At 42.3% G+C, this 15,447-nt stretch overlaps 1 protein-coding gene across 1 annotated transcript in view; it reads right to left on the bottom strand.

Moving 5' to 3' along the window:
• Positions 1–15,447, bottom strand: part of CEP290 (centrosomal protein 290) — a 3,346,332-nt gene that overhangs the window by 2,607,211 nt on the left and 723,674 nt on the right. The window contains exon 14 of the mRNA XM_044087863.1: positions 15,262–15,424. Coding sequence (XP_043943798.1) covers positions 15,262–15,424 — 163 coding nt within the window. The remainder of the gene's footprint in view (positions 1–15,261; positions 15,425–15,447) is intronic.

The following is a 15,447-nucleotide window of genomic DNA, read 5'->3' as shown; positions in this document are numbered from 1 at the left end:
AATGGCCAAGTGAACCTTGATGGAGGAGTAAGACAGACCAGAGGATAATAATGTAGAAACGGAGAAACACAAGCTCCAGGTGGGCACAAACTAAAAACTTTATTTACTAATAAATTATTTTCCAGTAGCAGGTTTTCTTTCCTTCTTTAATACCTGCTACAAGTCCTCAGAAAAGGGTAATCAATTGGTGTTAAGATTCTATCATCCAAGATGGCAGTTGCAGTTGTTTGGGGTCAGGATGCATCAAACACCCCTTGTCTTGTGTGACCGGACCTAGTCTTTGAGGAAGCTTGTAGCAATTCCCCTCTGCCATTTCCAAAAGAGGGAAGAACCGCTCTCACCTGGACAAGAAGGAAGTCACCACAATGCTCTTTGAAGAGTCCTTCTGAATCTTCAGCATGACCCTAGATATTGGTGGAAATGGTGTAAAAGCATATGGGAACTTTCCTGTCCAAGGAAAATAAAAAGTATCTGTCTTCCAGGCCTTTCTGGGTGGAGTCCTAGAGCAGAATTTTGCCATCTGATTATTGTGGGTTGAGGCAAAAAGATTTCTTTGAGGTGTTTCTCATAGGTGGATCAAATTTCAGAAGACTCACTAATTCAATTTTCATCAAGAAGGTCTGTCCTGGTCAAGGTCCTGGTCCTGCTCAGCTTGTCTGTCATACAGTTTTGTTCTGATGGTATGTGAGATGCCAGTAAAATGAGACTGTTCTGAAAAGCTACATCCCAGGCAACCATGGCTAGTCTGCACAGTGTATGATCTGGCTTCCCCTTTTTTTATGTACCACATCACTCTGGTGCTGTCTGTAAACACTTGAAGAGGTCTTGATGACTGAGACACTTGAGAACATTAATAACTGAAAACATTTCTTTTACGTTTGTGCATTTTGGTCTGTTTTTTTTTTGTTCCAAGACCATGCACTTTTAACTGTAAAGATGCTGCTCCCCAAGCAAAGTCAAAGGCATCCTGTGACCTACACTGGCGAAGCTGGAAAGGAGAACAGGAAACCAGGATTCTGACAAATCTGGTGTCTTCACCACAAAATCTCACTTTTCACAAATCATAAAACTGGAATCTGGAATGTCAGGGGATGTTGATGCGGGGACCACACACACTTCAGGTACCATCAGCAGGGTAGGAGGGCCTGTGCTGAACTATTTGTATGTATGTATGTATGTACTGGATTATTCTCTCATGTGAAGTCTTGCAAGAGAAATCATGAGAATCATAGAAGCCATAAAGACCATAAATACTGAGAAATTCCCTGGCTGAAAAGGTAGTCAGGAATAAATCTAGATACAGATTTATGTTTGTTTCTGTGGAGGAAACACTCTTTGAACTGAGGTATCCAGAAGACACCCCAGGAAAACAATCCTGTGAGAATGAATCAGACAAGACATTTTTTTAATGTTCCTCTGGTACCTCAGTCTGTGTTGGAGATCCCTTACCAAGGTGAAAGATTCCTGACATTTTGATAACAACTCTGCACAGATAAGCATGTCATCTATATAAAAAAATGTGGCTACCTTGCAGTCTGCATAGGCTATCACAGGAGCTAAACACTTTTTGAATTCCCCTGGAGTAGTGTCTAGACCAAATATGCACAAAACTGATAATGTGATCCTGACACAGAAAACCTTAAGAAACATCTGAATTCTGAACCTACAAAAATGTGTTGATATGCATCTTTTAAATTTAAGGTCAGAAGGATACTCAGATGGGGAGTAGGGGAGTAATAGGTTGTGAAAGGATAGCATTTTGAACTTGGGCACTATCACCTACAAGTTAAGAAAGGAAAGATCCAGATTTGGTCTTCAAGAATCTTCATTTGGCACCAGAAACGTCCTTGAATAAAACCTTTCTAACAGAGGAGAAGGAAGAGGAACCACTTCTGTCAACCCCTGTGACAGCAGCTGCTGAATAACAGGAGGGAAAATAGGAGTTTGGGATGGGGCAATAATCTCTCAAAAAGGAGATAAACTCCCACTGCCACCTGTTAAGACAGAAATGGAGGTCGAAACTTTCTGGAAGGATTAAGGTTTTGCCAGAGCTGGAGGGAGGGGGAGTCTTGTAGATAGTCATTCCAACTTAATAGACTATCCTTTGTTCTGGGAGGGGTCTACTTTCTTTTTGGAACCTGCCTGCCAATGCTTTTTAAATGTTTGCTTTCCAGCTGTTAAGCTGATTCTGTTTATTTTTCTTTTTAAAGAAGATTGTTAAGTAGCACTAAATCCCTTTGCAAACTGGGAGAAAGAAGGTTGAAAGTCTGAGAGATCCCTTGAATCAGCTTACTTCTCTCATCACACTTTTTGAGGACCTCTGCAGCAGATGGTCCAAAAACCAATTCTCTGTCCAAGAGCCAACATAAGATCAAATTTTTACCAAAACAAGGGGGGAGTGATGCTCCATTTTAAAAGTAACTGAAAATGAAGCAAAAGTCTCTAAAAATGCTTTTTCCTAGCTTTAAAATAAATATTTTGCATAAAAATTACAATTTCTGTCAAGAAAGCAAAATGGAAGTTTTTTTCCCTCGAAGGGAACTTCTTTGCCCTTCAATGAAATAGCATTAGCAGACCGTCAATCCTTGAACTACAGCAAGAGGAGTGTTATTCAGCAGCAGGGAAGCTCTGAAGGGATTGGTAACCAAACCTGACTTTTCAGTCAGTTTGGCCTGACTTTAAGTAAGTCACTTAGCCGTATAGCACTCTGGGATATTTGGGAAACTGGGCTAGGCTCTCTCTATTCTTCTTCAACCCTATGTTGATACATATGAACCTAAGGGAATATTCCATATCATGAACGTTCTTCTGTGAGTAGATGGGCTGAGAAGATAGCACTTAAGGCAACATTTTATATCATGTTCCTTTCTCAGACCAAGCAGAAGTGCTGTTAGCATGCAAACTCATGTTGTGCTGACTGCAGGAACACTTGGTAGTTTTCATCAAATGAAATACCGACTCTGCAAACTTTTCCATGACAAATACTAGGATTGAGCTCCAAACTGTGAATGGTAGAAATATTTTTTTCTTTCTTCTAGGTGCCCTATGCCTGCCAGGCATTAAACCCTCCCCTTATCAAACTCAGCTCACTTGTTTACGTGTATAAGGAATATAAGCAGTACCATACAGGGGAAGAACGAGTTGAGAAAGCAGTCATGTATTCAGGCAAAAGGACTGCATGTGCTCTTGCCAGCATCCCAGAAACTGAGGGTGTTTCTATCATCCTAACATACTTTGGGTGGGGAGAAGAGCAGAAGAGCTATACGCATCACACTGCAAACTCACAACATCCTCTCCTATACAACTGCATGCTCCCTTACATTCACTAATGAAGGCTACCACCAGTTGTTGGCTTGTTATGTCAAACTCCTGGCTCCCTAAGATTTTCTGTGCAATGCCTCTACCCCCTCTTAGGGTTTGTAGCATCTTTCATTCCTGCACCACCTAACCTCCCCTTGGGTAGGGATGCCATGCTCCCCTGCCAGCGTTGTTAAGCTACCAAGCTGCTAATCAAACTCATATTGCCTGGACTGCAGACAGGGCTGTATCTGTCTATCCAAAACACTATTGGCATTGGTAGAAAAGAAATAGATGGCAAAGGGGCTGGCCATACTCTGCTAAATCAATACATAACACAATGGCATACACTGGCAAAACATGGGAACTAGACAATCAATTCATAAATGTGCCAAGCTGAGAATAAAAGGAATATCAGAAAAGGAAATTCCAAAAATTATCCTATAAAGAAGGCCTCCAAAGACAGATCTATGTTTCTCCTTTTACTAATGAAGCACCATTGATTAGAATAACAATTTCTTCTACAAAGAATGTTTTTTTCGTAAGCTATTCGTCTTTCACCAAAGGTAACATGCATAGCTCTTAACTTCAGAATTATGGGCAAATCCTGAAATAAACAGGGGCACTTTTTAAAATATTAGTACTATTAACTTGAGAAGATGAAAGAATAATAGAGTGTGAATTAACATTCATTTTCTGAAGCAAAAGAAGATTACAGCTCTGTTGTCATTATTTATTAAGCATAATCTACTACCTTTTTTCCCCAAATCCTGAATTTTAAGAGGGAAAGAGGAAGCATTTAAGACAAAATCAGAGGCAGTTGAGAGGTATGGTAAAACAGAATGCTCTGGCATTCAACAAAAAAAAAAATGGTCTGTCTGCAAATCTTGCAAAAAAAAATCTGTCCTGTGTTTAGGGCTAAAGCAGTGAAATCACATGAAGTCTTGGTTTTAAGAAGCCATTAGCAAAAACCTTTGTGAAAAAAAAAAACACAAATAGATTTCCTGTACAAAAAAAAAGTTTCTAAGAAAACAAATGCCAACAGATGGCAAAAATTTTAAGAACAGTTATGTCTGTTCCATAGAAATGTATACAGTAGGAAAGACTCTACCCTACTGATTTACATTCTGATTATGTCGACAAAACTGAAGCGATCAAGAAAAGAAGGGCAGACCTAAAGAATAATGCTATGAAATGATTACCAGAAGTACCACATGTTAGATGAAAGTACAATTGTGTAAGCTGAACTAACCATAACAGTAGTTTTTCAAATGATCACTGCTGCAGTAGCCTCAACTATATGGGTTATAGCTTGACAAGGATATAATGGCCAGCCACCTTTCAAAGCTTCAGGGCACCTTCCATGCCTCCAAACTGTCAATCAGCTCGATTTGAGCTAACCGAAAGATAATTTTAAGCACAAAGCTCTTTAGAGCTTTCCTGCCAGCAGAAAGAAGGAGGATGAGCCTGAAAGGTCTATGCTAGGAACAACAAAAAATAAATGTCCACACCCTGGCATAAAAAAACAAACCAAAAAACAAGGGGGATGGAGGGAGAGAGTGACTACTGCAGCAGTGATCTTTTGAACATCTACTGTTTTGGTAAATTCAGCTTACAAAACTGTACTAAATTCATCATACTGATCACTGCTGCAGGAGCCTTAGCTACCTGGGTACATTACTATAGTTGATTACATTTGGAAGATGGAAGGAGATGAATCAAGAAGACCTTGGAGAATGGTCCTAGCAAAGCTTCATCTGGACCTAGACAAGGAAACAAGCTTATAGTGCTTTGTAAAAGTATGTACAGAGGACCAAGTAGCAGCTTCTAGGATATTACTAGAATCCAACCCTTTCCAAAAAGCCACAGATGAAGTCAAGGCCCTGGCACAGAGTGCCATGACCCTGCCCAGAAAAGATTTCTTATGGTGAGTATAACAAAAGGTAATAGCCTTAGACAACTATTTGGAAATAGTCTGTTTTGACATTGGTTGTCACTCCTTACCTTCACAAGAAATAAACAATTGTTCTGAAGATTTGAAAAGTTTAGTTCTGTCAAGACAGTACTTGAGTTGTTTTCTGACAGCCACAATATGGTGGTATATCCTTTCTCCCTCATTTTTAGTTTCAGTAAAAAAAAAATGGAGAGATAGACAGTTTGACTCAGAGTAAATGTGGTTACCACTTTAGGTATAAAAGAAGGATTAGTTATCAAAGAAACCCTGCTATTTTCCATATTAAAAACCTGAGGTCAGATAGATTAGCTAGTTCAAATGGAATAAGAAGTTATGTACCTACCATAACATTCCATGTCAGTTGTCTTCATCTCACCTTCTTTCTTGCTGTTTGGGATCGGCTCCGACTCGGCCATCTTCAATAGCTCGAGAGCTGTTTACTGGTTCGAGGCTACCCCTTATCCCATGATACCTAGGGACAGCTACCCAGATCTCGTTTGAAATAGCTAATCCCAGACATAATATGAGAGAAACCAGTTATCAAAAAAATGGTTGTTCCACGCATCCTAAAATCTGGAATAGGTTAGGAAGACCTAGCCAGAAGAATAACAACAAAGAATACTCAGCCAGTGAAAAAGGATTCCTCTCGATCCACTAGGAAGGGGGGACGGAGGGTGGGACGCAAGAAAGAAGGCGAGATGAAGACAACTAACATGGAACATTATGGTAGGTACATAACTTCTTAATGTTAACTTGTCTAGCTCGCCTTCATTCTTGCTGTTTGGGACAGCGTCCCTAGCACCTAACATCCTGGGTGGCTCAGTGGAACAGACTCTTCAGAACAGTGGAACCAAAGTCAGCTCTGCTCTGGGAGACCATATTCACCTTGTAATGAGAAATAAATGTATGAGGGTTTGCCCACATGGCAGCTGCACAGATGGAATCCATGGGCAACCTAGACTGAAAAGCTACGGAGGTGGCTAATGCCCTAGTAGAATGACCTTTCGGTTTAGTTGGTAACTCTTTATTCCGTAACTGGTAAATAAATGTAATAGTGTGGGACAACCATCTGGATAAGGTCACCTTGGAAACTGGGATACCTTGTTTGTTTAAGGCATAAGAAAGGAATAACTGGTCTGACTTTCTTATTTCTTTAGTTCTATGTAGGTAAAAACGCAATTGTCTGTGAACGTCCAATTGGTGAAGCTTGTACTCTGCCTTGTTGCTATGATTGGGGAAGAACACAGGGAGATCTATAGATTTATTTAAATTATTTTCTGAGCAGACTTTAGGAAGAAACAAAGGATTAGTCTTCAGAGAAACTCTGTCCTTGTGAAACACCAGGTAAGGAGGACGAACACATAGTGCTTGAAGTTCTGAGACACGCCTACCTGAAGTGATAGCAACCAGAAAGATTGTCTTCCAAGATAGAAACTTGATGGAGCAGGATGCTGCCGGTTCAAAAGGAGGCAGAATTAAGGAAGTTAGGACTAAATTAAGATCCCACGGAGGAGGGGGATCTCTCACTGGAGGTCTAAGAAGGAATGTTCCTCTCAAAAAAGCTTTACAGACCTTATGAGACATGATGTTAGAATTTTGCAAACCGATATGAAAATTAGAAATGTCCGCTAACTGTACCCTAATCATAGCGGAAGTGGCCCCGGAGTGAAAAAGTTGGGCTAGAAATTCAAGAATTTCGTGGATTGGGGCTGAGAAGGGATCCACATTCCTAGACTCTGCCCAATAAGAAAAACGTTTCCATTTGCTAGCTTAAGTTTTTCTCATTGTAGACTTATATGAGGAAACGATAATATCACGGGCTGCTGGGCTAATGCTAGGAAGCCTGGCTAAGGTTGGAAGTGGAGCAACCAAGCTGTGAGCTGGAGAGTTTGGAGGGATTGATGCAACCCGCCTGACTGATGAATCAGGAGATCTGGAATCGGGTCCAGAGTCCAGGGCTGATCGAGAAGGTAGGGGTGCAGGAACAAGAACCATATCTGTCGAGGCCAGTAGGGGCAATGAGGATCATTTTGCAACCCAATGATTTTTGCTTTCTGTATGAATTTCAGTATCAGGGGAAATGGAGGAAAGGCATAAAGAAGTCCCTGAGGCCAATCGTGGACTAGAGCGTCTCTGGGTATGTGACATGAAAGCAGAAGAAGGGAGAAGTAGTTGCTGCATTTGCTGTTGAAAGGGGTGGCAAAAAGATCGCAGCAAGGCTGTCCCCATTTGCAGAAGATAAGATCCGCAACTTCCTGATTCAGAGACCACTTGTGAGGCATGAGGATAGCTCTGCTGAGCCTGTCCGCTATGACATTGGATCTGCCAGGGATGTGCATCGTAATCAGAAAACGTTGGGAGGAAATCGCCCACTGCCACAGTCTGAGTGCTTCTTGACACAGGGGGTAGGATCTGGTTCCGCACTGCTTGTTAATGTACCACACCACTGACATGTTTGAATTGCAATGGTCCCGGAAGGAAGAGAGTCTTGAAGGGCTTGCAACACTAGGAGCACGGCTCTCATTTCTAGGACATTTATGTGCAGGTGGTACTCGTGAGGTTGCAAAGTGCCTTGGACTGTCCTGCCCAGATAATGCCTCCCCATCCTATCAGGGAGGTGTCTGTAGTCACTGTGGCTACCGGAGGGGGCTGTATGAAAGGTCTGCCCTGAGTCACTAGTGAGGAGACCATCCAAGAAAGGTGCCTTTTGCATGCCTCCGTAATCAGGATCATGTGAGACATGCGTAGCTCCTGGAAAGATCACTGCGTGAAAAGAAGCCACTGAAGAATTCTCATGTGGAAACGCACTAATGGAAGGAGAAGAATGGCAGCTGCCATGGAGCCCAGAGTTTGAAGGACATATCTGACTTGGATCCTTTTGCTCCACATTAGGATTTGCACTTGTTGACGAACTGTGGACACTCTTTCTAGTGGTAACCTTGCGAACATTTCCCTTTTGTTTAATTCTGCTCCTATGTAAGTGATAGACTGACATGGCAATAAGGCAGATTTTAATACCTAGCTGGGTGCAAGATGTGATTGCATAATCCCGCACTTGTAAGACTTGATGCCTGGTGGTAGCAGTGAGAAGCCAGTCATCTAGATATGGAAACACCTGGAATCCTTGATGTCTCAGGTGAGCCGTGACCACTGCCATACATTTGGTGAACACCCTGGGGGCTGTGGTGAGACCAAAGGGCAGAGCTCTGAACTGGTAATGACTGGCCCCCACCCAAAAGGGAAGAAATCTCTTGGAGCGCCTGTCCATCTTGATATGGTAGTACGCATCCTGAAGATCAGATTGGGTGGAACATCTGGAAGGGCCTTTTTTGACTGTAAGGGTGTTGATGGAAGGGAATTTTGTAACCTCCGGATATAATGGATAGTACCCATCTGTCTCTTGTTAAATTTTGCCAGGCTTTTGGGTACAGCAAAAGTCTTCCCCCGACTGCCTCCAGAGGTGAGCAGCCGGGCAACCCTTCAGGGATGCTGGAAGAGCTTGTCAGAGAAGGATCCTACGTTGCCCTGGTTCTGCGGACCCACTCTGCCATGAGGGTGGCGTCTATTATTGTTGTTTCCCCCTCTGCCTCTGGAGTAAAAATCACTACGTGTGTCAAGCAAGGCTCCCTGAGATTTGCGGAACCACATATTCCCACTCTTCTGACCCTTGGGGTAAGGTCTAGAGGGAGTGGAAAAATGGACTCCCACGGCAGAGAGAGTCTTGCCTTCTTGCTCACACCTAGTCAATGTGTCTTTCACCTGTGACCCAAAGAGAAAGGAGCCATCAAAGGGGGTATTGGTGAAGGACAATTGAAAGGGTTCCGCAAAGTGACACAACCACATCCAGGCATGCCTCCTGAGGGCCACACCCGTGCCCGCGGCTCTACTCGCTCCATCAGCTGCATAGGAAATGAGCCTCATGGAGGAGTTAACTACAGAATTAAGAGTCACTAGCTGGGAAGCTACTTTGGCTTGTACTCCCTCAGCTGTAGAATCTTGAAGGGTATCTCCAAGCTCTTTAAGGGGATCCCTTTGAAGGTGAGTAAAATGACATAGATAGTTCAGGGACCTCATGGAGAAGGTCGCTGAAGCAAACATTCACTTTCCGTACCTGTCCATCATCTTAAAATCCTTGTTAGGGGGATGAACAGATGAAGAGGTCTCTGCTAAATCTTTTTTGGTGGCTGTCGCTACCACCATGGCATCAACGGGCACACCTTTAGAAAGGAATTGCTTATCCTGGGAGGCTGTAATAAATTTACCAGGTCTCCTCGAAGTTGGTTCCACTGTGTCCAGAGCTGACCAAGCCTTTTGAGCCACTACAGAAATAAGTGGGTCGAAAGGAGGAGAAACCCAGAGATGGAAGGTCGGGAACCGAAAGCGTCCAGGAATACAGACTCATCCTCGGTAGGGGCTGGGAGAGTCTAGTTCCCCCTCTGCCTAAGCATTTCAAGGATGTCCGAAAAGGAAACACCTTGAGAGGGGGATCTCGGGGACCCTTCCGATTCATCTAAGTCTGTATCAGAAGTGACAGACTCAGGGGAGTCAATGTGCTTCCTCTTGCACTTCTTCTTCCAAGGGGGCTCCTCTGAGTGATCAGGGAAGGCCTCGGAAGAAGAGGAAAAACCCAATGGGGTGTCCTGGGGCATCGGTTCCCTACGCTTGGGGTCTGGAGGAGGAGCAGAGGTTGGCACAGACACTATGGGGGACGGAGCCGGTGGGGCTGGTAGTGGAGCTGTCTCAGGGGACAGCACACTCCGCATGACCTCAAAGGTGTCCCTGCCTCGAGGCAGAGAAAGCTCTGGTTCCGAAGAAATAGGAATATTTCTCCACGCAGACGGAGACGGCTCCGAGGCCAATGTTGGAGCCGAGCTCACCTGCACTGATGCTCCGAGAGGGAGAACGGGGTCGGACAAGGGTCCTATACCACTCGCCCCCTCGGAGCCGAGGGTGCCCTGATGTCTAGATTCCTCTATCGAAGGAATTATTGAGGTAATCGGAGCCAAAGTCGGAACCAAAGGAGAGATGGTGATCGGAGCCGACGGTTCCACTACTCGAACCCCAACGAACTACAGCTCCGAACTCAATGGAGTCGGAGGAGGAACAGAACATGAGGTGGATGGAGCCGATACCTGTTGAGGAGGGCTAGACAATAATTTTGCTAGTGCCCGTGATTTAAGCAACCTACTTACTACTCTGTCCACATCATGATCGACAGCCTAGAGGATCGAGAGGAGTGTGATGAATGGTGGCTACGTTCACTTTGCAATAATGGAGACAGAGGAGCCGAATGAACTGACTCTAATGAAGGGGACTTCAGCCTCTTATTTCTCCGAGATTGCTCCGAAACTTCCAATGGAGCCGACGGAGGGTTTGTCTTGTCGGTGCCAGCCGGAACCGACATACTTGGTAAATACTGTACAGGAGTTGGCTCCGGAGGTGGAGCCGACAGTTTAGTGGATTTTGGGAATTTCACTGGCAGGGAACTCTTTGCCGGTGAATCCTGAGTCTTTAACAGACCCCTAAGGATCAATTTGTTCTTACGCTTCTGCAGGACTCTTGGACTAAAGGCATGGCAAATAGAACAAGAGTCCTGCAGGTGAACAGCGCCCAAACAATAAACGCAGCTAGTGTGTATTATCTGTCAGAGACATTTTCTGACAGCATGAGTCACACTTTTTAAAGCCAGATACTTTAGCTTCCTTAGACATGACCCAACTACAAAAAACTAGGTACCACAAGGTAAACACAGACAGACAAATAAGTACTACTCTAAACAAGTATACCTATAAATATATAACCTCTGTCTTTTTTTTTTTTTTTTTTTAACAATAGCAAAAAAAGGAAAGGAAAGCCTCTAAGTTAAACGGCTATCCTAGGGAGAGTTTGGGGAGGGGGGAGAACTCTCTAACTTAAATGAGTTCTAAATAAAAGGGAAACTAAGAAGAACGATGTACTTCAACAACACGTACAGAATAAAACTAAGAACAGTAAAATATCTATTAGTTTAAAGGGTCTAAGAGAATATTTTTACACAAATAATTGAAATATACAAGCCTGAGCCAGAAAAACGACACACCTTGCAGCTGAAGCGGCAAACGAGATCTGGGTAGCTGTCCCTAGGCATCATGGGATAAGGGGTAGCCTCGAGCTAGTAAACAGCTCTCGAGCTATTGAAGATGGCCGAGTTGGAGCCGAGGATCGGCTCCGATCCCAAACAGCAAGAATGAGGGCGAGATAGACAACTTAACATCAAGTGTTATCAAACACATAATTAAGACCCCAAGGAGGGACCACCGGTTCACTTGGGGGTCTCTTATGCAAAACCCTTTCAAAAACATTTTGAGATGAGACTGCCTTCAAAGAGAAGGATCTGTGTAAAGATATGTTGAAATGGCTGCTAAATTAACTTTGACATAGGAATACGAAAAGCTAAAGAATATTAACTCATACAAATATTGTAAAAACAGGCAACTAGGCTTAAATGGGTGCTGGTTATGTTGTTGGCCCCAACTAGGCTTAAATGGGTGCTGGTTATGTTGTTGGCCCCAACTAGAAAACATTTTCCATTTGCTAATACATGATTTTCCAGTAGCAGGCTTTCTTTCCTCCATTAGTACCTGCTGCACATCCTCAGTATACAGGTACCTAAAAGGAATTGAGATCCTGTCAACCAGGAAATCAAATTAAAATGACTGATATTGGAGTGTATCAAGCACCCCATTCTTGTGTGTGAAGATCCACTCTTTGAGGAAGCTTGTGGTAACTGCCTTTGGCCATTTCCAAAAGAAGAAAGAAGAGAGAACCACAGTTGCCTACACCAAAAGGGAGTCACCACAATGATCTTGGTGGATTCTTTCTGATTCTTCAGAAGTACCCTGGATATCAGTGGAAAGGGTGGAAAACCATACAGTAGCACTTATGTTCAAAGAAAATAAAAGGCATCTGCCTTCCTGGCCTTCTTGCAAAGAGCCCTGAAAGAGAATCTTTCCAGTGGATTGTTCAAAGAGGAGTCAAAAGGGTCTACTTGAAGAACTCCCCAAAGATGGATGAAATGTTGGAAGACACCCTGATCTAGTTTCCATTCCTGAAAGTCAGCCTTGGTCTTGCTCAGCTTGTCTACCACACAGTTTTGCTTTGATGGAATGTAGGGAGTTTGTAGAGTGAGATTGTGCTGTAAATTTATTTCCCATCCTTACCAGAAACAGTAAGACTGAAATTAACTAAGTGCTTACCAGCAGTGGGCTCAACTAAGGCTATAACTGCTGGGTCAGGTTTGGGAATAGTGTAAAAAAAAATTAAGGCTGAGTAATTTTATACATCCTATCTGCCTTTTTACTGGCAACTGGCTAACTAACAGGAAAATTGTAAGCAGTAATACACATATCCCCTAAAGCTGACAGAACAAGAGGAATGGATGTAAGTTCTGGAAAATCATTTTGTAACAACTCATAGTATTTTCTGAGGGACTAACAAACTTCCAAGTTCTCCCACTGAAAACACTGGCACATTTCTAGCAATAGTTTCAGAGAAAAAGAAACCCACACAGGGAGAATCAGAAATTGAACTGTCCAATGAGTCTGAATCAGAAATCTGAGGAAAAAGCCCTGAATTTGTTCCCTGCATTGTGCTGTTAAAATTCAGAATCTTTAATTTCTTCAGGAAAAGAGGAATCCCTCTTTCTTTTGCAAGAAACTCCACAGTAAACTACTCCTATCCAAAGAAATTTGAGAAATAGTAGATACATACTTGGTCTTCTGTTTCTGACAGAAAAAATGGGTCAACCCATTACTAGCGGCGGCAGCAGCTGCCACCCCACGGATGGACACAGGAATGACAAGAGTGGCTCTCCCTTGCTCACTGAGGGGATTCCAAGAGCTGCAGAGGACATGGCTAACCTGTGTTCCATAGTGACTACAGGTTCCATACCAGAGGAATCTGGGATAAAAGATGAGTGGTGTGAGGTACAACAATTGGCCACAAAGAGTCTCCCACCTGCAGCTGAAGAATCTGCTAGCCTGCTGTGGTGGTAAAGGCTGTTTGCTTAACTTTTCCTTTTTTTGGCTAGAAGAAGAACTTACCATGGTACCAGCAGTCTGTTCCATGGTCAAGCCCAAAATTATGTTCTTTCCCAAGGAAGACAAGCAGCAAATACTGGTAAAACTACCACCCCTCTAAATTTGCTTTTTTTTTTAAACAGGAAAATCACAGTAAAAAGTACTTTCAAACACTATGCTAGCCCCATCAAGGAAAAATAAACACAATTTCTCCACAGAAAATGTTTTCAGTTAGTTAACACCACTTTTAAACTGACAGAAAAAATGAGAGCTCTGTTTAAAAGTGCATTACAGTCTCAAGATTTACAATAACTTTCCTGAAGAGGAAAGTAATAAAACATCAATAAATTTAAGAAAAGCAAAGGTTGTTCCCCATAGGGAACTTATCTACCCAGCAAAGAACCTGACCACTGATTCTTGAAAGATCTCAGAGTGGCATTCTCTTCAGTGGCGGTAAAGCTCTGTGAAGGGCTTTGTGCTCAAACTTTGTCTTTAGTCAGCTCAGCTTCAGCTGCTTGACAGTTTGGGTGCATGGTAGGTACTTTTAAGCTTTGGAAGCTGGCCGGCTAGCCATTATGTGCTTCGCAGGATATAATTCTTAAAACTAAGGCTATTGCAGCAGTGATCAATATGACAAATATTGTGTGTTCCTATTAAATTGCTGAAGATGCATTCTTTTGAATACATCTTGATCGAACTTGAAAGCACGAAAAGGCAAAATAGCGAAACGGCATATAAGTGAATGATTTCCCTGGGAAAGAAATTGCTTGGCCGCTTCTGTTACTTTGCCGTTTTCATGACTGTAGTGCGATCTCGGAGTTGGTATATTTAAGTGGGGGGTGAAGCCCCCTACTTTATGTAATGTTTTACTTTTTTTTTTTTTTATTATTGAACAGCGACTTTTTTTCCCTTGGGAAAAAATCACTGTTCTAAGATTTCGAGATTGTAAACTTTGACTTACATGAGTTCGATAAATCATCATTCGCTTTTTTAAGCATTCGATGATTTAACATAGACCCGAATATCGTCACTTGTTACAAGAATCCTCTGCTGACTATGACATCCCAAAGAATGTTGTATAATCCTAAATAAAACACAGAACTCAAAGTATGGCAGCTACAATTATATGAAAAAGATAAACTGAAAATGCAGGTTGTGCAACACTTTTGTAGTTCAGCTCAAAGAGGAACTAAACTGAGGAGTCTCAGATGGGACTGCCAAAGTTCATCCGCTCTTCATCTGAAAATGCTGGATTTCCCAAACCAGAAGCAACAAAGTATGGCAGCTACAATTATATGAAAAAGATAAACTGAAAATGCAGGTTGTGCAACACTTTTGTAGTTCAGCTCAAAGAGGAACTAAACTGAGGAGTCTCAGATGGGACTGCCAAAGTTCATCCGCTCTTCATCTGAAAATGCTGGATTTCCCAATCCAGAAGCAAAACACACAGATGCTAGAAATATCAAAGACAGATATATGTAAAATTCACATGGTCTTTGCTAGGCCTAGATAACCAGACAGTTTACCAATTTCTGGAATATATACATTTTCTTTTCAGACTTCCGTACAGGAAATCACATAGTATACAAAGGAAAGGCAGTGGCTTACATGTCATGAGTACAATGCAATTCTATTACAAGATGAAGATAGACAAGCTGGGCCTAGAATCTGCATAATGCAGATTATTAAAGCAAAATGTTCTTGTTTATTACATTCCATAAATCCAAATGGAATAAAAAAAGGGAAACTCAAATCAAACAATAAAGCCTTCCAGGAAAACTCGTGAATCACACCTGGCTGCTTCCCATTCATTATGAATGTGACAAGACAAATCATCAGTGATGATGTGAGAAAATACCTTACAAGCAACATATAAAGCAGTGTTTTCAGACTTTTGCATAAGAACTGAAAACACTGACAAAAAAAAAGAGCAAAAGCTGAGCTCAACCATACCTAATCTCTCTCGAAGATCTTCATTTTCGTCAAGCAAGTCATTGATTTTAAGTTCAAGTTTGTTGATTTCTTTATTCATTGTCTCAGTTTCACAGTCTCGAATTTTGATTTTGTTTTTATATTCTCTGATTTCTGCAACAGCATCTTCCAGTCCATATATTCCCTACATAAAAGATAAATATAATA

This window comes from Protopterus annectens, chromosome 11.part0 (assembly GCF_019279795.1).
Source record: "Protopterus annectens isolate FY-2018-M chromosome 11.part0, PAN1.0, whole genome shotgun sequence".
Classification (NCBI taxonomy): Eukaryota; Metazoa; Chordata; order Ceratodontiformes; family Protopteridae; genus Protopterus; species Protopterus annectens.
The sequence above is the reverse complement of the archived record's forward strand: the minus strand, read 5'-3'. Positions and strand labels throughout refer to the sequence as shown.